This window comes from Gymnodraco acuticeps, unplaced genomic scaffold (assembly GCF_902827175.1).
Source record: "Gymnodraco acuticeps unplaced genomic scaffold, fGymAcu1.1, whole genome shotgun sequence".
Classification (NCBI taxonomy): domain Eukaryota; kingdom Metazoa; phylum Chordata; class Actinopteri; order Perciformes; family Bathydraconidae; genus Gymnodraco; species Gymnodraco acuticeps.
In genome coordinates this window covers 7,478,216-7,504,529 of record NW_022991154.1, presented here as the reverse complement: position 1 = coordinate 7,504,529, position 26,314 = coordinate 7,478,216, and the positions used below count along the sequence as shown (strand labels likewise).

The 26,314-nt window shown below is 38.9% G+C and overlaps 1 protein-coding gene across 1 annotated transcript; it reads left to right on the top strand.

Moving 5' to 3' along the window:
• The first annotated feature begins 928 nt into the window (after nt 1-928).
• LOC117560567 lies at nt 929-24,871 on the top strand. The gene is made up of 7 exons (XM_034237491.1): nt 929-1,462; nt 6,290-6,432; nt 16,185-16,301; nt 17,160-17,210; nt 18,343-18,367; nt 18,848-18,898; nt 21,941-24,871. The coding sequence occupies exons 1-7, from the start codon at nt 1,417-1,419 to the stop codon at nt 22,129-22,131; spliced, it is 624 nt and encodes a 207-aa protein (XP_034093382.1). The 5' UTR covers nt 929-1,416; the 3' UTR covers nt 22,132-24,871.
• The last annotated feature ends 1,443 nt before the right edge of the window (nt 24,872-26,314 follow it).

The window sequence follows — 26,314 nt, the reverse complement described above, 5'->3', positions numbered from 1 at the left end:
ATAAAAAAATAAGAGAATAGATGAAAAACAGATATAAAATACTGACAGTACAAAAAAGTTGTTATTAATAAACAAGAATACAGTTTGAAAGGGGAGTGATTTGTAAAATATCCATAAAGAAAAAGAAAATCTGTTTACAGTTCTGTTTCATATGGGTGTTGAGAGATGTATCCATAGATCTCTTCATGTTGCTCTCAAAGTGCACCAGATTGATGCTTTTAACTTCAATATTTAAAAAAAAAGTCTTCCCGGGGGCATCTTTCTGTTTTGGTGGTCATGCCACTACCGGGGGGGGGGGCGCCAGCTAAAATCTTGCCTAGGGCGGCAAATTGGTCAGGGCCGGCCCTGTGTGTGTGTGTGTGTGTGTGTGTGTGTGTGTGTGTGTGTGTGTGTGTGTGTGTGTGTGTGTGTGTGTGTGTGTGTGTGTGTGTGTGTGTGTGTGTAGCCTGTTATTGTCTCATTATACCGCACTGTGAATGAATCAAAGTAAATATATAAGTCGTCATGAACACATCTGTCCATCAGACAGAGGGCTGCTGTGCCTCCTGTCATCATTAATGGACGTCTCTTTAAAATGACCGCTCAGAGGAGAGGAGTTCTCATTTCTCTAACTGCCTGCTGCTTCCCCTCCTCTCTCCTCGGTTCCCCTCCTCCGCTCGCATCTCCTGTGGGCGGGACTAAGTATCGAGGATAGGAGTCGAGGAGGGGAGTTAGAGAAATTAGAAAGGGCCAAGGTTCACAAAAAGCTTCGGGGATTACTCGACACCTATGCTCGACACACGCTCCGAAGCCTCGGCGCAATACGTAACATCACTACCTACAGCTCCTAAAGCATATAATCAGGCTACAGCCGTTGTGTATTTTATTAGCCTATGTGAAGCACTAAATGGTTTTTAAAAATATCGACTCTTTGTTTGTAGATATCTACTAAACTAAAGCAAATACAGAGAGTAGGCCTGTTATACCGAGTGATATATAGGCTACTGCTCTGCTTTCTGCACAGACCTCATAGCTGTTCTCTCTGTAAACATCAAACATCAACAACCTCGTCCGCTTTTCTTTTAACTGTCGGGTTTGTTAAAAACTTATTTTGTGATTTTTCGAGCAACCAGTGTTTGTTTACAACTTCTTCCCACGCTGCAGTACCTCTGCTCCCCCCACAGGGGGGGCGCGCCCCACAGTTTGAAAACCTCTGGACGCACCATACACATTTACTTTACACACGTCACTTACACTTTCGTAATATCATGTATCGCTACGTCATCTTGTTGTTCAGCCCTCCCCGTGTCTCTCTACTTTTCGTTTCCCTTTTCCAGAAGTTTCCGCCCTCACGTAGCCTATATAGCCTATCTCAATTTGCGGAAGTCGACCTTAATTCAACCAGCGCCGCCACACTACATACTTTCCGCCGACAACATGAACTTCAAAATGACTAACATCACATGTGGGCTTCTTGCAGTCGGTAAGTTGAAAAAGTTGTTTTTACGCATCTAGATTACAGTGCTAAAGAGGTGAAACCAAACTCTACTGATGTATGAGTCGGCTGTAAATGACACTTCAGGAATGTCATCAAATGTAAACCTGAAAAAAATAATACAAATCTATTTTAGTTGCATTAATCAAATCACATTCAAGACATATAAATGAAAAGACATTGCAGTTGTTTGTGTAAAAAGAAACTATCGGTGGGTGAAAAGTTAAAACAAAGTAATAATAGGCTACAGAAAATAAGGTAAATAAAAATAAGGGGCCGTGTAAGAACAAAAACTCGATATTGAGTGATGTTTTCTGCAATGGGGGTTTCCATCTGCAGCAGCAACTTATAATATCCAAACTATCCAACATGCTATAAGACACTAAGTATCATACGAAGATGCTTTTTGATTTGTTCATGAGTCATTTACATAATTCATACATTATTATAAACCTCAATATTCCAGTTTAGTAACATGATGTATGTAGTATGTTCTTGATAGTGTGTACATTACATGTTTGTTAGACCTAAAAAGGCAGTCTGATATGTGGTGTAACAGGTGCATTGTTGGTGAAGCGTTGCAAGAAACAGAATGAAAAGTGTATCAGAGATTCCTTGAAATGGATGGATGTTCCTGGAAAAGGAGTGGCCTCTTGTGGGTACTTTCCACCTGCAGACTGGACAAGAGTGCTAGTGCAGTTAAAAATGAGCTGGCAGATAGATTTAACAATAAATAAGCTTTTATTAACAAGAAGATGATAATCAATTAAAAACTAATCATGTAGAAAACCAGGGAGCACGGGGGACAAAATAAGGAACACAAGGTATAAGAGCTCAGGGTAAACCAACAGTAACAACGAAGGGAACAACGACAACAAACCGACAGAGTACACTAGGGAAAACAAGACTAATAGACAAAAGACTAATCACAAGACAAGACATCAGGCACAGGAAGTAAGACAGGACAAGACACAAGGAGGAGTTACATTTCAGATAAGCATCATGTTGGTGCTTTAAAAAAGGAAGATTGTAGTTTGAATGCTACATTTGGCTTCCGTCAAAGGTTGATCAAATCTGGACACAACGACATGATGCATTTAATTTAACATGCTTTATGTCAAGCACATCAACATCTGTAATTTAAATAAATGTCTATAGATACACTTAGGAATCATGGGAGAAGACACTGCATAACGGATACATGTCTCAAAGTACTCCAACTCCATACTTCCATGGATACACTGCAAACAGGAACTTCTAATAAATGATGTGAAATACTTTTCATTTTAAACAAATGCTGGCAAACAAAGACATCTGATTTGGAGGGTTTTTATTGGTTCATGCTTTAGATTAGTATTTACTTTTCCCTTTTTTGTGAGATTTACTGTTTAATTGTCTTGTTAACTGTGGTAAAGCGGTCTTTGAGCATGTGTTTACAGTATGTGAGGCAGTGTGGCATAGAGAAAAGAAAATCCGTCCCGCCTCTGTAGATTATAGTGAGAGTTAACCATGATTCATTTGAATAGACTTCATATTAATCTTATTCTGCTTTAGAGGTGAAAGCTACAGCGTGTTACCTTTTCATTTGTACACCCTAGGTAATCTGTCTGTATAATGCTGAACACACAAGAATTATAGACACGCCGCCAACGTTTATCATCTTGTTAAAGTGGAATCAAAGTATAAAGCAAACAATCCATGAATCTACGTCGTTATCAGACTCTTCAAGTCCTAAATGACTCATCAAGGTGTCACAGATTGCTGTTTGACATAGGGTCACAGACCCCATACTTCGAAGTTTGATGTGGTCAAGCAAGGCTGCTTGAGTTAGAGGAGGAGGAAATGTGGAGACTCCTCCCCGACATGTGAGGGCTCTACTTGGTTCAGGAAGTGATTCATTTCTGGGAAACGTTTAAGGACTCTTCAAGTCAGCGAGTTGTTTGCTTCCTTTGCTAAATGCTAATTCCAAATGCTGTGCAAAATGGTATCTCTCATCAACATACTGTACATGCTGAGCTTACTGACTTATTCTACTCAAACAACCTTTCTCTCTTAGCTGGTTGGAAAGCCTAAACTCAACCTCAAAGAGTCATTGGCACAGACATGATAAGAACCCTGCTTTTTGAGTTACTTTGTGGTCATCACTCTCTGTTTTAGATGTGTTTCTGGGGGTGTTTGTCGTCTTTGTGGTCATGTGATTGACTTAAAAAACAGTTACTTCAAACAGCGTCTATGCCCGCTTAGTAATCAACTTCTACCCTGTGTTTGTCTCTCAGCTCACCATCGGTTCCTAGTGAGTGTGTGGGGACTCATATGTATGTGTAAAAAACATGAAAAAGTGCATTTTGAATAATATTTGACTTTTAAAAAATAAAATATTCATATTCATGTTTAAGAAGGCACAGTAATTTGCGTAACAAAAAAACAGGAGGAAATAACGTCTTTGTTGGGAACATTTCCAACGGCTGAACAATCAACAACAATGTGGTAAACTAAAAAGTATATCCGGCAGTCAAAGAAAGTACAGTGTTTGTGTGTGTGTGTGTGTGTGTGTGTGTGTGTGTGTGTGTGTGTGTGTGTGTGTGTGTGTGTGTGTGTGTGTGTGTGTGTGTGTGTGTGTGTGTGTGTGTGTGTGTGTGTGTGTGTGTGTGTGTGTGTGTGTGTGTGTGTGTGTGTGTGTGTGTGTGTGTGTGTGTGTGTGTGTGTGTGTGTGTGTGTGTGTGTGGTGTGTGTGTGTGTGTGTGTGTGTGTGTGTGTGTGTGCGCGTGCGCATGTGATAAGGAACATGTCATCCAGTGCAGCAATGTGACTCATTAATCTGTTTAAAATAGTGTTGGCTTTGATACACACATTATACTTGTTTTAATAGAATCATTGTCAGTGTCAAATGAGTTTGTTTTGTTAACCTTTTCCTGAGTGAGTGTGTCTCTCAAATATGAGACGAACAGGCTGACCCCGTTGTTGTTTCCAGGGTGGGGCATGTTAAAGTGTCTTTTCATTTCCTCCTCGCCACATACATGTGTCTGGATCTAAGGCAAATTGTCCGCTGCTCAGGCAAAGTCCTGATGATGGGTCAAAAATATGTTCTGTTTATGTTGCAACTTGTGTAACCTGAGCCTCAAGGCAGTAGTGTTTCCATGGTAACAGCCATAACACAGTGTGTTACGCTGATATGTATTTACTGAATAACAGTAGGTGGCTTTGCAAATATTGTCCGAGTGGTAAAGTATGAATGAACTTAGTTAAATGTAGTGTAATAATGGTTAACTGGAATACAGTCGATGATGTGGACAAGATAGATTCATTCTTTACGCAAGTACAAAGACAATGAAAATGTGCCTGAATAAATAATGTTAAAATGTAAAAGTCTTGAGAGGCACGACAGTCAATAAATGAGTAACAGGAAGTTAAAATCAGGTTGTGAAAACAGTAACTACTCAATTGAAATCAAGTTATTCTAAAAAAATACTACACTTTAGAAACTTTAGATTAAAGTCTTCCACTTTTCAAGAATTAAACTCTCCCTAACACAAAACTATAGTTTTTATTTACATATCTTATTAGTGTTTTATTTGTACTCCTGCACTATTTTGTGTCATGGATTCTCATTTTTCACCTGCATGTTTTCTTTCTTGTTTTTCTTTGTGTGATTGATAGAGGGAGGCTGTGAGGACACGTTAATTCCTGAAGACAGCTACTCTGTAATTGTTGTGCATATGATAATAAATATCATGTTTAACTTTAAATAGCGTGACAGCTCTATGATCAACTAATCTGAATCTAATCTACAGTTTATCTTTGAAAAACCAAAGCTTACCAAAACACTTTCCCGCTTCACTTAGCTCTGTTTAGTTGCTGTTCATTCATACTGTACGTGCAGCTAATCTGTATTTATATTATAAAACTAACTCAAACTATTAAACATGTGCTCTGATAAGCAGGTTGACTCACCTCTTAATCAGCTCCTGTCATCTCAGTTCCTCCTTTACTGCAGACTTCCTTTTTCTTGATATTCAGAATTTAAGCCTCAGCTTGCGTCGTGGCCAATCCAAATGTGTCTGTCTTTATGCCTTTAAGCCCTGTTCTGCTAATTTTCAGGTTCATAATAGTATTTTGTTTCTCTACTGTGACATGTCTCCATGCTTTAATGTTCAAAAAGCTCTTTCTTGTTCTCATACTGCCTGTGCTGCAGCACCTCTTTTCACCCTCTGTCTGAAACCAGAGCCCAGTCTGCTCTGATTGGTTAGCTGGCCAGCTCTGTTGTGATTGGTCTTAGAGATGTCCCGCCACATAGCCTATCACGTACAATGTGTTGGAGCGCTTGAAAATAGTGTTACATTGTGATGTCACTACGTTATGGAAATAAACAAAGGAGTCCAATGGAGGTGTTTCAGGTAGGGGGAGTGTGTGGGAGAGAAACTCCCTATGGAGGGAACTTTGGGGAATTTAGCCTTTGCAGACCATTTACATGCACAAAAAACCTATAGAACACATTAGCAGTCCAGAAAATTAAATAAGTATGAAGTAAAAATGGACATTTATGTGTTGACTGCAAGTGTTGAATATAGCATCACTGGCCCCAGAGAAAGAACATTGTACATACCATACATCCTCATTGTGTACTTGCACAGGTATGACTTGACAACAGAGTTACTAGTTAGCATGTTAGCTTGCTAATAATAGCATTGCATCTGCATTACAATACCTTAATAATGTATAACAACAATAATGTTCATGACATTCCTGTAAGAAATGAGTTAACATTGTAATGTCTGAATTTAGTTTTTTAATAACTTCCATTTTTCTTATTTTCAGCATTCTCAGCTCTTGCAGTGATGCTTGCAGCTGCAGCAGATGCTCCACCAGAGCTAACCTGCAACGTCACCAAAACACCAGATGGGTACCTTCACCAACTGTCCCGCTCCTCCGATTGTGATACCTGCTGGGAGGACAAAGATGTAAGTCCCACTCATTGTAACCAGTTTACACACTTTAGGAAGCTAGGATCAGACTGAAGGATGTTTTTTTATCGTCACTGGGTTAGATAAGGCAATCTTAGAGCCATACATTCTTCTGTACACTGTAGTTATTTTGGTGTCCTCCCTTGTGTGCTTCTGACACCCTGAGAGCAGTGCCAGTAGAAGTTCAATCAGGGGGGCAGGTTTACCCAGGCCGGATCACCTGTTTGTTCACCTCTATTTATGCACATTTTCAATTTGTGCATGGACACAGAACATTCGAAAATATGTTTTTTTTTATAATCACGGTTACAGAGTGCAGAAAGAAGTTACCACTAGGACTCGGAACAAGATGGGGTTAAAAAAAACTTGAGCAGGAAACTCACATTTTGCCAATACTAGTTTGAATGAATAGACCTTTAACCCATCACAATGTAACTCAATGCTCTGCTAATGTTAGCTGTTAGCCCCGTATTTAGTACTGACCTGCCCACTGGTTGCTAACAGCTATCAGCTAACAGCTAACTCCCTCTCCTGCCGACTTTAACACAGAGTGGTCGGTTCACAATTATCTTCATCAAATCAATGGAGACTTTTATGTTTGAATCACCATCTCTAAGTCATCTCTTCATCGGGTCGGTCACAGTTTAGTCATATTGATAGTATCAGTCACTCATTTCATAACATTTCACCTTGCAACCAGGCCCGCCTTAACCTGCCATCAGGCCCTGGGGCTGATAGGTTTTGTAGGCCCCCTATTTAAACAACAAATCAAAGTCATTTATAGCCTCGGCAGGCTCTGTGATCGCACTTCTCCACTCTGCTCTACGTGCGCCTGGTCCTCTCCTCCAGATGAGTGACGTATCGGGCCTCCCTCATGTATCTGTCCGGTTGCCGTTGGCTCCCCACGTAGCAAGTCCTCCTCGTCCTCCCATCTCCTCCAACAGATAATGTCCCTCCTGTCTGTTTTTCCTCTCCCGCTACTCCAGCTACTCCATCGCTATCAGAACCAGGCGGCCTACTTGGCTCCAAGGCCCCGCGGCCGGCACCGCTGCCGCTCGGTACAGAACTCATCTGTCCTCCTTCCTCCTCATCCCGGCCTACAGGTTTAAAATAACCTGTAAGCTTCGGCATGTTTTGTAATAGCTGCTTGTCTCGAAACTCCTTTTCCCTCAACAATTTCCTTTTCCGAGCGCCACTCTCAAACTTTTTCTTCTCCGACATTTTCTCCTAAACAACCTTCATCCGTCACTCAATCACTCGCAATTTGAATAAGTCACATGTGAAACATATTCTCATTCTGATTGGCTGTTAAGTGGTGCCCACTGACTGTTACGGAGTCATCATTTTTGAGAAAAATCTCTGGAATCCATCGATCTGATTGATTAGCGGAGCAAATGATCAAAGTAGGGTGAGTTGCCCTAATGTGGGACACCTAAGCTCAAATGGGTGTAGGTCTTCCGCAAACAAATGAGAGTCAATTAAACTATGGGTAAACACAAGCTGTGATGTCATGCAATCAAAATCACATGACTTCTCAAATGTCCAATCACAGATGAGGGTGGGAAAACCTTCAAACAGGAAGTACCCTGTGTGAAGACCACCCAAAGGTCAGTGACATAGTGTTTTGACAAATGTAATGTTAAGGTTTTACATTTCGTATAAATAAAACAATCTTGCAAGTTTTTATCAGGATGTGTTTATGATATGTTTGTTCATCAGAACATATTATAATATGGTGTAAATATACTCTATATTTTTTATTTCAATCAAATGTTCCATCGTCCCACTTTAGGAAACATGTTTCGCAAAGTGGGACAGTATGATTTGCCTAATGTGGGACAGGTCTAAAAGGGGCATGGGTTGTGCAAGAGGCCCAGTGGCGTGCACAGACATTTATAGGGGCAGGTGCTCAAGAGAAAAAAAAGGGCACCTTCTGAGTCGTCGTGGCGGTCGCGCCGAAATTGTGCGCTCCGAAATTGTGCGCAAAAATTCGGATTTTGTTAGTTTCTTTTCGGTTTTTGGTTACTTTATTTCGGTTTTAGGGTTAGGTTAGGGTTATGTTATTTAATTCTTATTTTTGCCTGATTTTACTGATTTATTATCAATTTTTTTATTATTTTAACATTTATTTGTATTATTCTAAATGACTTAGGGGGGTCCAATCTGAAGCTAAGGGGGGGACGAAATCCCCCCCCCCCGGGATTGACGCCCCTGGTGGAACCGCCGGCTGCCTTAGTAGTGTGAGATTTATTAAAGGCACATCTTGTATGTCGTAATTGCATATATATTTATTTCAATAACCATATGCTGTCTGATGCAGATGCCTATCTAAAACAAATCAAATAGTAGGCTTACTAGCTTCTACACGCTAAAGCAACTGTAGTCAGGGATGCAAACTCATCAAGTATGAAAAAGGTGACAAGGACCCGAGCCCCCCGACCCCACGGAATATCGGCTTTAAAATTAGGAATAATAGAGGATTTTAGCAGTCAGAACAACTAAAGCAGCAGGTAATAATAACAGAAACGCCAAAGAGTTACATCTAATAGAAATATATAAAAGCATTTATTTTAATTGTGTAGCAGTCAGTTTATAATTTTGGCAGCACTGTTGAGCATTTTGAAAATGTATTTTCATGCCTCTTAGTATTTTTATAATACTTTTCTACTTTCACTTGAGGAACATTTTGAATGCAGGACTTTTACTGTAACAGAGTATTCCTACACTCTGGTACTTCTACTTTTACTCAAGTACAAGATCTGAGTAGCCTACTTCTACTTTTACTCAAGTACAAGATCTGAGTACTTCTACTTTTACTCAAGTACAAGATCTGAGTACTTCTACGTTTATTAAGTACAAGATCTGAGTACTTCTACTAAAGTAGACTACAAGATCTGAGTATACTTCTACTTTTACTCTAGTAGCCTACAATCTCTATACTTATACCACCTCTGTTTATAGCCTATGAAAAAAACTATTAGAAAATGAAGGCTAAAGCTAACGTTAGCAGATAGTGACAATGATATTGCGACAGAAAAACTTTTCAGTTCACATCACGCTCTGCTGCTCTGCTCTGAACACCTGAACGGCCCATTCTAACAGCTGTTCACCAGCGGCTCAGTCTGTGCCACAGTGACTCCGCACAGTTAACGAACACACCGTAGATAATGTAGCTGACCCTCATCCCGGAGCAGCAGAGTTCAGCCGGCCCGACAGGCAAGAAGACTCGAGCACACAGCTCGCGCTTCATATATTAAAAAATAACACCATGCGCGTCATGATGGCACATAACAGCTCGCGACCGCAGATTATTTCGGCGATTAGATCAAATGTAAATTATATTTGACGCAACTTTAGGTACATTTCCATGACTTTTCCAAAACTTTGGGAAAAATATTGTTTTCCATAACTTTTCCAGGGCCTGGAATTTGCATTTTGAATTTCCATGACTTTTCCAGGTTTTCAATGACCGTACGAACCCCGTATAGTTTAGTTTGGCATCTGATTTAGGGGATTAAACAATACACTCATTGTATTTGTTACCTGGTGGTTACTTACTTGGTCGTCACTAGGGCACTTTTAATCGTGTTGCTGCGTGCTGCTGCACCACACACCCGCCGTGGCCTGTCTGACTGACTGACTGACTGTCAGCTCTCACTTTGAGAGCAGGGAAGGGAGGGGCTGCAGCCAGAGCACGTACGGGAGTGCCGCGGGGCACGTGTGGGGATGTCTGACAAAATTACAACGCGCATTTGGGGCATTGTTGTATATTAGAAGCTTTTAATCCAGAATTGATCGATGTTACCATGAGCCACATACAGTACACTGTAAAAAATTAATTTAAAAAAACTGTAAAAAACGAACTTTCAAAAGGGCACATTGCTGTCAAGAGGGCAACACGGGCAGGTGCTCAAGCACTACCTAGAGCAGGGGTACTCAAATACAAATCTTAAAGGTCCAAAATAAATGTTTCAATAAGACAAAGGTCCGTTTATTACGGTCATTCAAACTTTTAAACAATTGCAACAAGATTCTTAACACGAGGTTGCAAAAACAAAAATAATCTGTATGCAGCAGTTTTCATTGTTATTGTGTCTGTGCTTGACCCCTCAGAGTCGCAGTGTAAGAGCTGCACAGTTATGAATAAAGGCAGCTGCACCCTCTTTCATTCAGCATTCCCATTATTGCTTTATAAATGTATTCCCCCTTGTGTGTCCACTGAGGTTCGTCAGGCCCAACACATCTTCAACAAACTCCCCCTTTGCCTCATCATAAAAACTCACAAACACCAGCAACTGAGCATTGTCAGTGGTGTCAGTGGACTCACCCACAGCTAAGGAAATGCACTGTGCATTTTTTATTCCATCACAAAGCTGATGAATCAAATCACCAGCCAGTATTTATGTTCTTCTGGTTGCTGTGGAATCTGAGAGGGGGATTTGCTTGATTTGACCTGTTATTTCCTCTTTTTGTTTGCCTTCATCATGGTCTCCATCACTTCAGTCATACATTCTTTTATACTGCAGTTATTATCCAGTGGAATGCCCTTACCTACTGGCCTAGTTCAATCAAAGTGGTTACTTTCTGTTGGCTGGGCAGTGTAGTTTTACAAACCGTCTGATTTGACTTTCTCAGGACTTAAAACTGTTTTTTGGGGGCAGACCCCCTCAAAGAAAACAATATATTTACACACGTAAGGTCATCATCTTAATAGTTGTGTATGCTCATCCGTGAGCAGAGCATCAAGTTGGCATGTCTATTACAGCTGAATGCGGCGATTACCATCTTGTTCAGCAAAACGCCTCACAAACGTATTAAGATCAACAGCTTTAGTGCGTTTTGATTCAATGCTGAGTACAGTCAAACTGACAGTCTCTTCTCTGTCAGTGTAGACCGCAAATACCTCATTCCTTCAGCGCTTGGGTCAGAATGCTTCTCGTTTTGCGCCGTCCAGTTCAAAATGAAATGGCCGCCAATCGTATGTCCACGCTCGCGCCAGGACCGGGGGAGGGGTTAAATGACGTGCATCTTGTGCTGCATTCACTTGCACTCGGACATTAGAGACTTTCTCTCATAAATGTCCGATGAGCCACAACTTTTCTTTCAAAACAAAGCTGCCAACTGGAGTGGCAAGGCCTATTTTTAGGGTGTCAGTTGCCACCCCAGTAGGTGAAACTAGGCTACTAGCTACAGTACAGATGGAACTAGATGAGCTGTTAACTCTCGCTCTGAATTATTTTTTTTTAATTCTCGCTCTGACTTAGACAGGTTGAAAGAGACACACACATTTTTCCCACCCGCAGTCCGCGAAGACCCTTCCTACTGTGCCTCTGATTCGCAGATTGTTTGGGGGGGAAAAACGCTGACTGGATGCTGAATGTGATTGGACCAAAGCGTTGACACACACAGGTGGAACACAGTGGAACCAGGGCCGTATCCAGGATTTCCTAAATACCGAGGTCCAAACATGTTAGGGGGGTTCGGGGGATACCCCCCGAGATTTTTGGGATTTTCATGATCTAGTTAGGTGCTTTTTAAGTCCTGTGGGGGGTCCCACATTGGATAATATATTGATTTCAAACCATGTCAGTGGGCTGACAATGTCAGCATCAATTATTTTTGAAAGTGTAATGCATAAGAATCAGTTGATTGTTACTATTAATGATCTGGACATGCAGAAGAGGCTAAAATGATCACAACACATTGTCAACATTCATTTTCCATGTCTCTCTCCTTTCTATAACCTGCAGCCTCTCTTCCATCTTCTTGAGTCTCTCTGTCTTCTTCCTGTTCATTACTCTCTCTGTCCTCTACTCTTTCTCTTTGTTCAATCTCTCCCTCGTTGTTTACTTTTTGCTTCTCCTCACTTGTCGCTCCTGCCAGTGAATTAAAAGCAATTCAGCAGTTTAGTTCATTTCACTTGTTTGTTTGCACTTTTTGTTTTATTTAAATCTGTTTTGTTTGATTCTCAAAAGAGAACAAAGATGTAAGCAAATTGTGTTTTATACAATTGTATGTTATTATGACATCATAACTGCAATAGATGTATGTTGTTTAAAAATGATGCCTATTGTAAATGAAGACTATTGTTATAGATAAACCAGATAGATAAATAGATAGGGTTATTAAGCATACATTATTTTGTGTGACTGTACCTGCAGTTCCTCCCTGACTACCATCACTTTCTCTCTCTCTCTCTCTTCCTTACCAAAGCTGAGCTTCGACTGACGTAGTCTCTTCATTATATCTGAGTCAGTGTAAAAAGAAAACAATACAATGTTATATCTTCAATGTTTTACTCAAATTGAAATGAAAGAAAAGCATTGCAACGTTTGTTAAAAGGTAATCCTTCTGACATTGGATGAATGTAATTAACTGTAGCTCTCTAGCTAGTTTATTCACGCAATTTAAACCAAAGTATAGCCTGTAGTTGCAATATAAGTTAGTGTGCATGTTGTCGGACGTCCACTGACTAACGTAGAGCGTTCACACAGGATCTGCTGGTCATATGATGTCCTGATGAACAGAAACACAAGCAGCCCGCTGGACTCAGATCTCTAGATACCTCATCACTCCTCCGCTGATCCGATACAAGTCCGGGCTGCGGTGGTTTGTTGATACATGTCGTCTTCTTCTGTTTGCTTTAATCGAGGCTACGTAGTTATGCAGCGCCCCCATCGGCAGTAATTGGAAGTACTACAAAGAACCCCGTTTAGTGCAATTATTTCACAAGTTTTGTTATACACAGCTCGGAAAATATTACCGAGGTCCGGACCTCGGTGACCTCAATGGTGGATACGGCCATGAGTGGAACAGTCAGACATGCAGAGCGCTGTTTGCAGTGGACATAGCGGAGAATTTTGACTCGTTGCGAATGCGTTGTGGCGATGTCTCACATATAATACAGAGAGATAATACATATGGAAAGTATAATTTGCTCAGAGTCCGGAGACAGTGGTGGTTCGGTCCGGATCCGGACCGGAGTCCGTAGTTTGAGGATGCCTGACCTAGAGTCTATGTGTGCACGTCTCTGGCAAGAGCAATGGTTATTTACAGGGTTTTAGTCTTCTAATGCATTATTTTAGATATTTAAGGTGATGGGCAAATTATATTAAAAAATTGGGGGTGGCTGCATCTCTGTTAAAATGGTATGACAAAGTCAGGGATAATGTTATGGATAAATGTCGGAGTTTAAAAGATGGCATTAATTTAAGCCCAAATATTCATAGTCATTTAATAAATCCTTCCAACACACATTGTAAAAAATAGCCTAAGTTAAGAAATCATTCCAATATGTGCTATAGGTCAGTAAAAAAAAAAAAAACACAGTTTAAAAGGGGAGTGATTAGTCGAATATGCATAAATAAAAAAAGAAAGAATGCAGACTAAGATAAAGATAGGAGAGAGGAGTTTATCAATGATTTGTTATTGGCTGTGAGCATATTCTAATGGTTTTTGGATTATTGAAATATATACAGTTCTGTTTCATATGAGTGTTGAGAGCTGTATCCATAAATCTCTTAATGTTGCCCTCAAAGTGCACCAGATTGATGCTTTTAACTTCAATTTAAAGAAAAACATCTATTATAAATAGTAACATAGCTGAACATGGTATTGCACATTTAGCTTTGAGTGTTACTGGCCTGAGATGTTTTTATTACATGAATTAAGGTGACTGAGGCTTTTTAACATAGACTTTTCAGTGTCCCACATTTTGCACAGAACTGTCCCACATTAGGAAATGCAGATTGTCTGAGACAACTTGGCACTAAGAGTACTGATATGTCTACCATTTCTTTTATGAGTGTAATATCTGCATTTTCTCTTTTGGTTTGATTAGGACACATCCTGGGGATTTCAGAATGGTACTGGATTTTGATTTATTGTATCGGCTTCATATCGCAATATATTCCAGAGGTCTGAAATGCAAAAAATGTCCCACATTAGGGCAATTCACCCTACTACGGAGGGAAGATATTTTCGTTTGGATTACTGGTCTGGGGGAAGCTCACGTGTGTGTGCGAAAGGAGGAAATAACGTCTTTGTTGGGAACATTTGCAACGGCTGAACAATCAACAACAATGTGGTAATCTAAAAAGTATATCCGGCAGTCAAAGAAAGTACAGTGCGTGTGTGTGTGTGTGTGTGTGTGTGTGTGTGTGTGTGTGTGTGTGTGTGTGTGTTTGTGTATTTTTGTGTTTGTGTGTATTGTGTTTGTTTCCCGGGGAAACACTCACGAGAAACACCGGCTGTTGTTATGCCTGCTGTAACGTCAAGTTACTCCGTTCTCCGCTTGTAATTATGCCGAAGCTTCAAAGTTGTATTTATCATCTGAATTTGCTGAAACAAGTTTAATATTCTGAAAGCCAAGACTTTGTTTATTTGAAATCAGATGAAAACAAACTGTAACGGACCCTGCCGTGTTATCTATGATTACTGTATGCCTTACATTCATAATTTCAGCCGGAGGGAGGGGGGGTGGCGCTGCGGAAGTGCAGGGTGGCGAGTGAGAGCTGTCATCTTCCCTTTACAAGCTTCAAAAATGTATTTATCCTGTGATTTTGGAAATAAAAGTGTCATATTCTGAAAGCCAAGACTTTGTTTATTTAAAAAAAAAAAATTGTATTGGCTCATGATAGGCCCCTGATCTCCGTAGGCCCCTGGGCTTCAGCCCAGGTCAGCCCGTGCATTAAGGCGGCCCTGCTTGCAACTGTCAATGAAACTAGAGATAACATGAGATTTCAGCTCTCTGGTAGTCGCTGCTGTAAAGGAATATTTTGGTCTTGTTAAAGTATATAGAGTTTAGTAATTTGTCCTCGGGAATCTGTTTAATATGGTTGAAGTGTATTCCTGCCTGTAATGTGATCCATAGCTTCTCAGGAAGACACAGGTCAAGAGGTCATCTGATGTCTTGTGGGGGAGAAGCTTGGCTCATGTGGGTTTACAATGCAACGAGTCTTTGTCTCGACATCTGGCATGCAGTAAAGGAAAACCCGCGTGTTTTAGGGCCCTCCTCTTCTCCATGTATAGATGGGTGCTTGGCGCTTTTGGGGCAGAGTTGGCTGGTGTCTTGCAGGGAACTGTAATATGCTGTGAACTCTCCGGCCGCTCAGGCTCTCAATAAATATCAGTGTATTGACAGGCGAATCCAGTTTCACTCATTTCATGATTGGCTCAACATTGCTGCAAAGAAGTTTTTACTTCACAGCTGCGGGAGTGAAATAACATTGCTTTAGGCCATGCAAGCAGCATTGCTTACAGCTAAATGCTAACATCAGCATGCTCACAATGACAAATCTAACATTTTATTGTTTTGCAGTTATAATGTTTACCATGTTCATTTGAACTAAACCAGTATGTTTGCTGTCCTTAAAAAAAAGGGGGAGTCGTTCCACACTTTCAGATCCGTGTGGAACACTTTTGTAGTGAAATCTGTTTTTTGCAAGCAAAACATGCCTTAGAACTGTAACCCTTACCATCCACAGTACATAAAACAATTGAGGGGGACTGAATATTACATTTATATGGGCGCAATGATTTTAACCAGATGCTTTTGAAATCCAAAGAATCTGCATAATCTACACTCTTTTATAAGAGAGGACACTCTTTTTTGTAAAAAAAGACAAAATGTTGTTACAGTAGTGCAATAGTTGTATGAACTGTCATTCAAAAGATAAAAAATCTACTTGTGCTTTATTAGTTAATCTGACGTCTTATTGAACCCGGCTGTCTGTGTTTTTATTTCCCAGGGAGGAGTCCTCGCCCGGAAACAGGACTACGATAAAAATAAAGTCCAGAGCCTGACGAACCAGTCCCTCACCTCGAAACTATGCCACGACAACATTAACTATGCAAGCACCTGTAGTGTAAGTACATTCACTTAAGACTATATTTAAAGTCACAGTTCAAATCATAGATGGGAGTATATTGAACACATTTCAGATGTGTTAAAGTCACATGGCATGAGCACATAGGGAGTTTAAGATATTTCTATGTCTGTAATGTCACATATGAAGAGTTCCCCTACAATCTAGGCATATGATGTGGGAGGTTCAACGAATAGTTGTCGACACTGAAACACCTCTGAACTGGAGTAAAATGATTCAAGTTTTATTCTTGTTTTTCACAATTAGTGTCAGAATTATACAGTTAAACAGTTGTTATTGAGTGAAAGAAGCAAAACATTGTATAACAGCAAATTCCAACATTTTAAACAATGGTGTAGATGCTATTTTTTAAATAAAAATAGGATAAGTTTAGAAAATATAATGCAACAGACTCTCTCTCTCTTCACCTTTATTCATTTGTAATATAAGTATACATAATTTGACCAAAAAAGAGCCAAATTGCACTATAAAAACAGACTTAAAGATTGTCTGTAGATATCCTGATAATATCCAGCGTTATTGTGTCACCAGTTATCAGAAACAATAATAAGAAAATCTTACATTGTGACAGCACTATTTGACAAATCAACCCAACATTTCACACATGGCCTCATTATGCATCACGTCCCATAGCAACCTCTTCCAGGTTCATCTCTGACATGCTGCTGTTGGCTCCATTTGCACTTACCTGAAAATAAACACATGGAATCACACACACACTCAAAAACAATATATATAATGCATTGTTTTATATTAAACCAGTTGGTCTTAAATCCAAAAATAAATATCCATAATTTTATCTGACATTTTACTGTTTTCTTCTGCATGTTTCTTCAGTCAAATACGAATTCAACAGACTCCAGACAACAGACTGGTGACAACAGACTGGTGAGTAACACACATTTTCTCAAATCAAATTTCCTGCACTTTGTATTTTTGGATCATCTCTCAAGAGTTTATACTTCTACTTGAATTTACCGGTTACTGCATTTTATAGCACATGAGAAAATACATACATAATTCAGTAAAACTATAACAAGCAACTTTTACCCGGCTTATATGATAGCATTTATATAGGGGAACATGTTACCAAATCCACATTTTTTTATCCCAACAACATTTGAAAAATGTATCGTATTAGTTATATTTCATCTATTTATTTTATATTTCGTGATTAAACACCAAGTTTAATCTGAGGCTGATGGGAATGTCATTATTTCTGCATGTATTTAGTCATAAACGCATAGTATTAGACACATTCAAAATGTTGACCGGATGACGGTGATAGCTTAAAGTAAAAGTACATTTTGTCAGGTTTTTTGCATATTTGTATTATTTTAGTGCGGCTAAAAGAGCTCACCTGTTGTCCCCGACTACGTGTAGATGATAAATAGTCCTTACCAAAACTCCTCTTAAAAAATGAAAGCCCACAAAAAATGTATGAGCACAAAATATTAAATTAAACTATATTATATAAAATACTTCAAAAGTTTTTTGTCTGATATAGGCCAAATCGTTTTTCTTCTAATAGGTGTTTTTTTTAATGCAAATTCTGCTATTTCTCGTGTTTTTTATGGCCAAAAGATGCATGCTTTTTTCCCTTTTTTATCTGGAAAATGTTTAGAAATAAGCTAAAAATGCCGAACATTATTTCTAAGACCTCAAGGTGACATATTTAAATATATGTTTTGTTTGACCAACAGTTGACGCCCCTAAAAGTGTTTAGCTCATTATTATTCTAAAAAGCAGCAACAAGCGATGACCACATGTTTTGCAATCTCACACTTGAAAATCTTAGTGTGCACTTCCTGTCTCTGTACAGAACAAATCCTGAAAAAACGCATAATAATTTAATCTGTTACATTTTTAAGTAACTGACTACAAATCCAAAGCAGCGGTTATGTTAACCTGAAGATCTTTGCGGAATGTTAGCATTGTGTTTGTACACAGTTGTTAACATCTGTTGAATATTTACTAGTTCTAATTATGTCCTTCTCTGTGTATCTCCTTCTTCCTTTAGACCTACGAGAGAGCCCACTGCACATGTAAGTATCGCATTGATGTTGCGAAACTTTAATGTGAAAAACATATTTGAATGTGAGTATTTGTAAACCGCCCCCCTCCTGTAACTGTCAAAGACTCTTTCTACTCATTATGTGGGAGGTTCAAATAAAGTTGGAAAAACTCAAACACCACTGAGCTTTCATAACCTACACTGATACTCCGCTTTTTAACTGCTATTGAAAAGTTTGTCATTTCAGTTTATAGAAGGCTCCTTTAAAAATCCATGTCATTTTGTTTTATACTTTGAGAGCAAAGGTTCAAGCAGACTGACATTATCAAAGGCTAAAAGAGACAAAGAGTAGACTGAAGGGTTCAAAGGAATATAGAGAAATACTAAAGATTTTAACAAGTTATTTTCCATCCCCCTGTTTTTATAGGAGTATCTGTCTGGAGAAAGGAAAATTCATCTTCTTCTATGAGTTTTTACTCTTTTAGAAATACATATACTGTTTTTTTTTCAGACACCTGCAGCAGCCCTATCTCAGATCCTCAGGCCTCTCAACCAATCCCAGGTGAGTTAACACGTCTCGACAGATACACTCAACTTTGTCATTATAGGACCATTGCTTTGCGTGTGTTAACACCACTTAATGGTCTGCTGACAGCAGTTTACATTTCTTTCATTTGAAACATGTATAACAGCCCTGTCTCCTAGAAATTAAGCAGAGAAGAAAACTACCATAGAGAGCAAAACAAACAAATGTAGCTTTAATAAAGAGCAATAAAATACAGATACATAAAATAGAGTAAGAGCAAATATATTGCAAAGGAAATCATATGTGGTCTACCTTCTAGCTACATTTCAAAAAAGAGACTTCCTGTATCTTTTAGATTTGTTCAGTTGTTCACCCACAAAGTGTCAATTGTAAGAAGCACAGTGGACGAGAATAAAGAATGCCACACTCTTGTTGGTAATCCAACGGTAATCCATGCCTTCGTCACCTCCCGCTTGGATTATTGTAATGCCCTATATATGGGGATAAGTGCGTCCTCACTTGCTCGCCTGCAGATGGTGCAAAATGCAGCAGCACGGCTACTAACTGGCACACGCAAATACGAGCACATTCCCCCCATTTTATCTTCACTCCACTGGCTGCCCGTTCATTTGAGGATTCATTTTAAAACTCTTTTATTTACTTTTAAAGCCCTCAATGGCCTGGCCCCGCCCTACCTCTCTGAGCTGTTACACAGCTACACGCCAACTCGCACTCTCAGGTCAGCTGATCAGTTGCTCCTGAGGGTGCCAAAAACAAAGTCTAAGTGCAGAGGGGGCCGTGCTTTCTCTGCTGCCGCCCCTAAACTGTGGAACGACCTTCCCTTGTTAATCAGACAGGCTCCCACACTGTCTGTTTTTAAATCCCGTCTTAAAACCCACCTCTTCCCCTTAGCATTCGGAAACAAGTAGATTGTTGCTTTTATTTGCTTTCAGTGGTCTATTGTTTTTATTATATGGCTGTTATTTTTTTTTTTTATTATTACGTTTATTCTGGTTTGTTTTGTGTTTGTATCTTGTATTTTAAATGTATTTATATTATGTTGTGTGAGCTTATCTCTCTGTACAGCACTTTGGTCTGAAGGTTTTAAAGTGCTATATAAATAAAGTTGTATTGTATTGTTTGTTTGATTATCAGTAAGCAGTTAGTTTTTCTTACAGCATCTGAAGGAATTCATTTTGTATTCAATTTGTATTCATCAGACAATGTTGCAAAACCTGTTTTCTGAACCTGACTGTGGGACAGCAGGAGATATGGGGGTTTTCACATTACAATAACCGATTAAAGATGTAACAGTTCTGAACAGATTAAGACAGTAGTTATTACTATTGAGTTGTAATATATGTTAACACTTTACAGTATCAAGGTGATAGAATATTAATACTATTATATTATTATGTAATAGCTTAAGTATGGTATTTGTTTGCTAATTTCTATATCTTCTTTAGGTTCTTAAAAATGATCAAGTATCTGGTTATAATTATTCAAGTGTCTACATCAGGGGCGTAGGAAGCATCCTCAATGTGGGTGGGACAATTTGACGTGGGGTGTGGGCAGGTGGTGGACCTCACCTCCTCTAGGGGGGTCCGGGGGTATGTTGCCCTGGGAAGATTTTTTTTTAAATGTTGAAGTTAAATGCGTCAATCTGGTGCACTTTGAGAGCAAAGTTAGGGACTAAATCTATGGATACATCTCTCAACACCCATGTGAAACAGAACTGTAAACAGATTTACTTTTTCTTTATGCATATTTTACAAATCACTCCCCTTTTAAACTGTATTTTTGTGTTACTGTCCTATAGTATGAGTTGGAATTATTTCATACCTGTTATTCTCTTTTTATAACTATAATGATCATATGAAGGTGTGCCTTGGAAATACTTTACATAAATGATTACCAAACCGTTTGAGACCCACTACTTAGACTAAAGTTAACTATCTAAACTCTCAGAGAGTCCTTTACCTCACTGAGCTGTAGTTATCAGCCTCTCAGTCTGACAGGAGAGGACTCTCCCTCCACCTCTCAGAGAGTCCTTTACCTCACTGAGCTGTAGTTATCAGCCCCTCAGTCTGACAGGAGAGGACTCTCCCTTCACCTCTCAGAGAGTCCTTTACCTCACTGAGCTGTAGTTATCAGCCTCTCAGTCTGACAGGAGAGGACTCTCCCTCCACCTCTCAGAGAGTCCTTTACCTCACTGAGCTGTAGTTATCAGCCCCTCAGTCTGACAGGAGAGGACTCTCCCTCCACCTCTTTAATAGCAGCGCCTTATATCCGGGTGCTAGTGGAGCACGCTCGTGAACTGTTAGCGCCGGAGCCTCGCAGCGTGGAAATGATTTTACAACTAAAGACACAGCTACACAAACCACGCAGCATGTGTACGGCTCGTGTACGGCTCTAAGAATCTGCCTTGGTACAAAGTAGCAGTGAAAACATGGTACGGAGTTTTATTGATTTGGGCATTCTCACAATAAGCAAGTGGAATGGATTTGATAATGAAGCTCTGACACAGCGCTCTACAAAGAGCGGTGAGTGGATAGACCGATGCACGGACTTTCCGCATAGTAAAGGTGGGGGGGGTCTAAACTAATCATTTTAAAAGGTGGGGGGGACTTGTCCCACCCTCATATAATGGCTGCGACGCCCATGGTCTACATAAATGTTTCATTAAGCCAGGTTAATGTACCACATATTTAATCCCAACTGTGAGTTTAACAAAGAGGGGAGAAAACATAAATAACAAATTGGTTTGCCTTCACTCACAACACGTCACTCAAAGGGACAGCAAACAGGAAGAGACACAACATGACCAAAAAGAAACCTAAGTGCGGGAACGTTAACGCAAATCAATCACATTACCAAGTTTACCAATTGATTGTGATTAACGCCAATACATTTTTTAACTGATTGAAAACGCTATATTAGACTAATGTTGACCTAAGAGTAGTGAGACAGACAGACCATCCAGAGAACCAGGGTGCCAGCATTGCTAAGAACTCATTGACAATGATTTAGTCAAATAAAATTGTCATAAAACGACCTGTTTCCTATTTCTCATTACAGTGAACCCTGTGGCGAAGCAGAATCTGACCTGGCAAATTCTGCTTGGTGTTGTTGTTGTTGTTGTTGTCGGTGTCGGTGTCGGTGTCCTCACGGCTGGGATCTTGTACATCAGAAAGAAAAAAGCTTGTCGACCTGTGGTGAATTCTATTGAGGAACAGGAGGTCATGGTGGAGATTCCGGACGTCAACTAAAACATAAAAACAGACCTCTAGTTTCAATTTGACCACTGTTTTTCATACTGTATGTAATGAGGTCAGTGCCTTACAGACAATAGAGGGCTACATATACACAAAATGTTAACCGGAAATGTTTATATATATGGGATTTGTTACATTATAATGTTTTTTTAAGTAACAGAGAGAGGAAGGATGAAGTTACAGGCATTGCATATGAAAGTTGTTCCGAAGTCCAGGAGCCCAAAAAGAGACGAGCTAGCTGTCTCAAAGGTTCATGGAAAAATAACAAGATTTAAGTTATTTTTTGAAAAAAATGTTTTCTGTAAAAGATTGTGCTTTTGGAGTCAGATTTGCTTCAAAATCCAATTTTGAATGAGCTACAGCGTTTAAGATGGATACAACTGTGGATACAACACATTTAGAATTGAATGGTAAACAGGCCAGTCGAAAAAGCCATTTGTAGCCATTAAATGGGATAACTGAGGGAAGTTTTATTAACTTTGGACAGAGCCAGACTAGCTGTTTCTTTATGCTACGCTAAGGATACCTGGCTGCTCCTTGTTAAGGTTTGATTGATGAGTGAAGTTCATTGAAAGTAAAGCACAAGCTTTCACTTCCTCATCAGCACCTTCTCTATGACATTCACACTTATCTCGGTAGTTTTGATCATTTGTATCCGACTACTGTTAAGCTTGTGTGATACATTTTCTCATGCCTACGGGACAATGTGGACGTCAAATGCTTTAAAATACACTGTCGGTCTTTGCATCCAGTGATTAAGCTGGAAGAAGGAGGCTGCAGTTCTGGAACTACCAGATATCTCCCAAAACTTTCCAGAAAAGCCAGCTTCTGAATATATTAGAGGCTGGAAAAATAGGCTGTTATGTTGCAGAATCACGTTTTCCAGACTCCAATCTTGCTGCGTTAACAAAGGTTTGCGAGATTGAGTCGTTGATTATGTAAAGGAGCTGGTCTGGTTTGAGCTTTGCCTCATAGAATATTTTCTAGATGCTGTTTTATAGCTCTCATTAACAGATTTAGTGCCCTGACACACCAAGCTGACGTCAAAGAACTGATGCCACCAAAAAGTACAGGTTGTTTTGGCAGAGGCTTCTGTCTACAGTGAAGCACTTGAACAAAAGAAAAAAGGCTAAATCTTTTCTTCCAATACACATATAGTCATCATCATTTACATATGTTTCTGTTACGGTTGTCAGACAACTGCATAATTACAATAATTGTGATTTAATCATCATTTACAAGCTTGACAAAAGTCAACATACATTTAGATTGATTATAATAGGTTAAATTGATACATTTTATTCACAATGTTATGTTTTTTTATGTAGTGTGTAAAGCCTTTTGCTGAATAATCAGGAAGCCACTAAGCCTTTGCATTATCCTCCATTTATGAGTAAACCACTGTGCTTGGCCATCCTTTTCACGGGGGAATCAAGCACAACTTTTTTTAGCTTCCCAACACAACGTCAATTCCATTAGTTAGAATCCCCCACTTAAATATCAACTTCAAGTATTCTCCAGATCCATTTTCTGGGGTAAAGAAATGAATTCTTTATCCTGGATGTAGATGAGTTTAAATACTATACAACCACAAACCCTGTACATAACCGTGGTGGTCAGCCATAAAGCCCAACAGTAGCCGATAACAGTCCCCATTAACCAAAGGTTGGCTTGGTGTGTCAGGGCTTTCAGCTCCATCTACTGCAACAGTCAAAACATGCTTCAAACCCAAAATCTGATCCATGGTGACAAATAAGGGATTTGGAACAAAATAAGGGAGATATTTTTCACTCAGGTTATCTGACAGTACCATAATGTGGACTGTCAGAGCTATTACTGATTGATAGTGTTACTGATCTTCCTTCTGTGTAAGATGGGAGATTTATTTATAATAATTTATACTATATACATATATATAATATATATATTATCTGAAAGTTCCTGTGCAGAAGAGTTCAATGTTTGATACAAAGACTCAAATGAACGTACAAGCGTGGAGTTTGTGCAGATGTCAGTTGAATGCTCTCGGGGCTCCTGGACTTGGGTTTAACTGGTAATCGGCATCACGTTTTTTAACATCTTTACTGTTATATCCTAAAGGGTTGAATCTGTTACTTTTATATCCTCTTTTATTTTGAGTTTCTGCTACTTAAAGCTGCATTAAGTGTTTTTGAGGTGAAGAAAAAGCACGTTAAAAAACAAAAACTGTGACAACTTTGTTATCTGATAACAGATAAAAAGTCAAAAACGTAAAGATATAAAGTTTGCCATCATATATAATCACACAGCAAATGTTTGGAATATTTTGCTTAATATAGGAAAATGAATAATTGATCATTTATCAAAACTGTTGTTGAGTAAAACTAAAAGGAGTTAAAGAGCTCTGTAAAGCTGCACGGTTATGGGTTCATCACAAGGAGGGACCTCCTTTCAATGGCAGTCCCATTGATCTAATCACATTAAACACATAATGAATGCAGCTTGAAAGACAGAGAACTATTGATACAGTTAAATGATGTAAACTGTTAATTTAAGTTACCATTTTAAAATGACAACTCCCCAATACTCAAGTGAAATGATTTTGTGTGTGTTTTACATAAAGGTTTTGGGGTATGTTTAATACAAAATAATGTTTTGTTGTCAGAATTATTAACCATGAAATGATGTTGCCTACAGTTTATCTTTATGGCCTAATGCAAATGTTGTATGCTAATAAAAGTGATTTTTAACTTCTCAATTGTATTTCTTTGAAAGTAAATTAACTTTGTCTCAAAAATCAATGTGCAAAGACTTACTGATCGTAAAGTCAACCACACTACATTTTTCAATTACACACAAAATCATGCATTATTTTGCAGATTGATTTTCTTGATATAAAACATATGATCAGCTTAGAAAAGACAATGCATTATTATCATCTACATATACATATGTTAATAGAATGATAACGCTTATGACTACTCTTACTTTGATATTTTTCAGACCATTTTTGAACTTTATTACTTCTCAGCCTTTTAAAGTGGATCAAATAAAGGAGTATTTACAATGAGATATTTCTGCTTTTACTTTTTTCCCCAGGGTAGGTGCTAACAAAATAAATAAAGGAAAAGTTAAAGATGTGTCTATCAAAGAAAAACATTTAAATGTTTTTTTGACATAATCAGTCACAGTAGATCTATAAAATATCACACACTCAAAAGTCCACTTATTTTTAGATTCACATTTATTGTCGGTATAAAATAGAGCTAAAGTGCTAATTGTGGCATATCTTTGGAATTTATCTAAATGTAATTAATTTAGAAATCATGTGTGCAAGGATGTCAGTGGATCTCAGTTTCCTTCATGCTGCCATGTCAGCGAGGGCTTCCAACTCTTCTTCTTTTACTTCTTTTTCTTCTATTTGCTTAAGGGTTTCCCGCCTGGAAACACAGGAGAGTTTCAATGCTCAAGTTCATTCATATTTATTTCATGGCGATACATCACAAGCTTAAAAAAAAGAATAATAATGTGTAATATTTATAAAAATGTGGGGACAGAGCTTGAGCGTGTTGCCCCAAAAATATTGTTATTTTGGACAAATCAGGAAACATATTTGCTAACTACACAAAATCTGCTGTGGTACAACTATACTGACCGTCTCTTTGTCCAGTATTTTCTGCCACAAACCACAGCGATGCTGGCAATGACTAAGATGAGGAAGATGATGCCAACAGGAAGCAGCCAACAGGAAGCACCTGTCAGAAACAGACAGCAGCAGTGAGATGGGAAATGGGTTGGTTTGATTCTGTCCTTACTGTAACTCATAACAGATCAAATAAAACAGAGGGACACAGATTCTCACTCAAGTGGAACATGGAAGTGCAGAACTACAAAATAAATATACTTCAAAAATATAAAAAGGTAAACGTACTCATTCTCATGATAAAAATGGCATTTTTACAAAAGTACAAACATATATAATCCAACCCCTGTTCTTTTATGTCTGTCTTTTGACAGGCTGTGTCCATGTGTTGTATGGGTGTAAAAATAGCATGTCTAATAACAGTTTAATATGGGTTTAACATGGGTGTAATAATAATGTAATATGGGTGTAATAGGAATGTATTAATATGTAATGTGGGTCTAATAACAGTGTAATATGGGTATAACATGGGTGTAACAAGGGTGTAATAGGAGG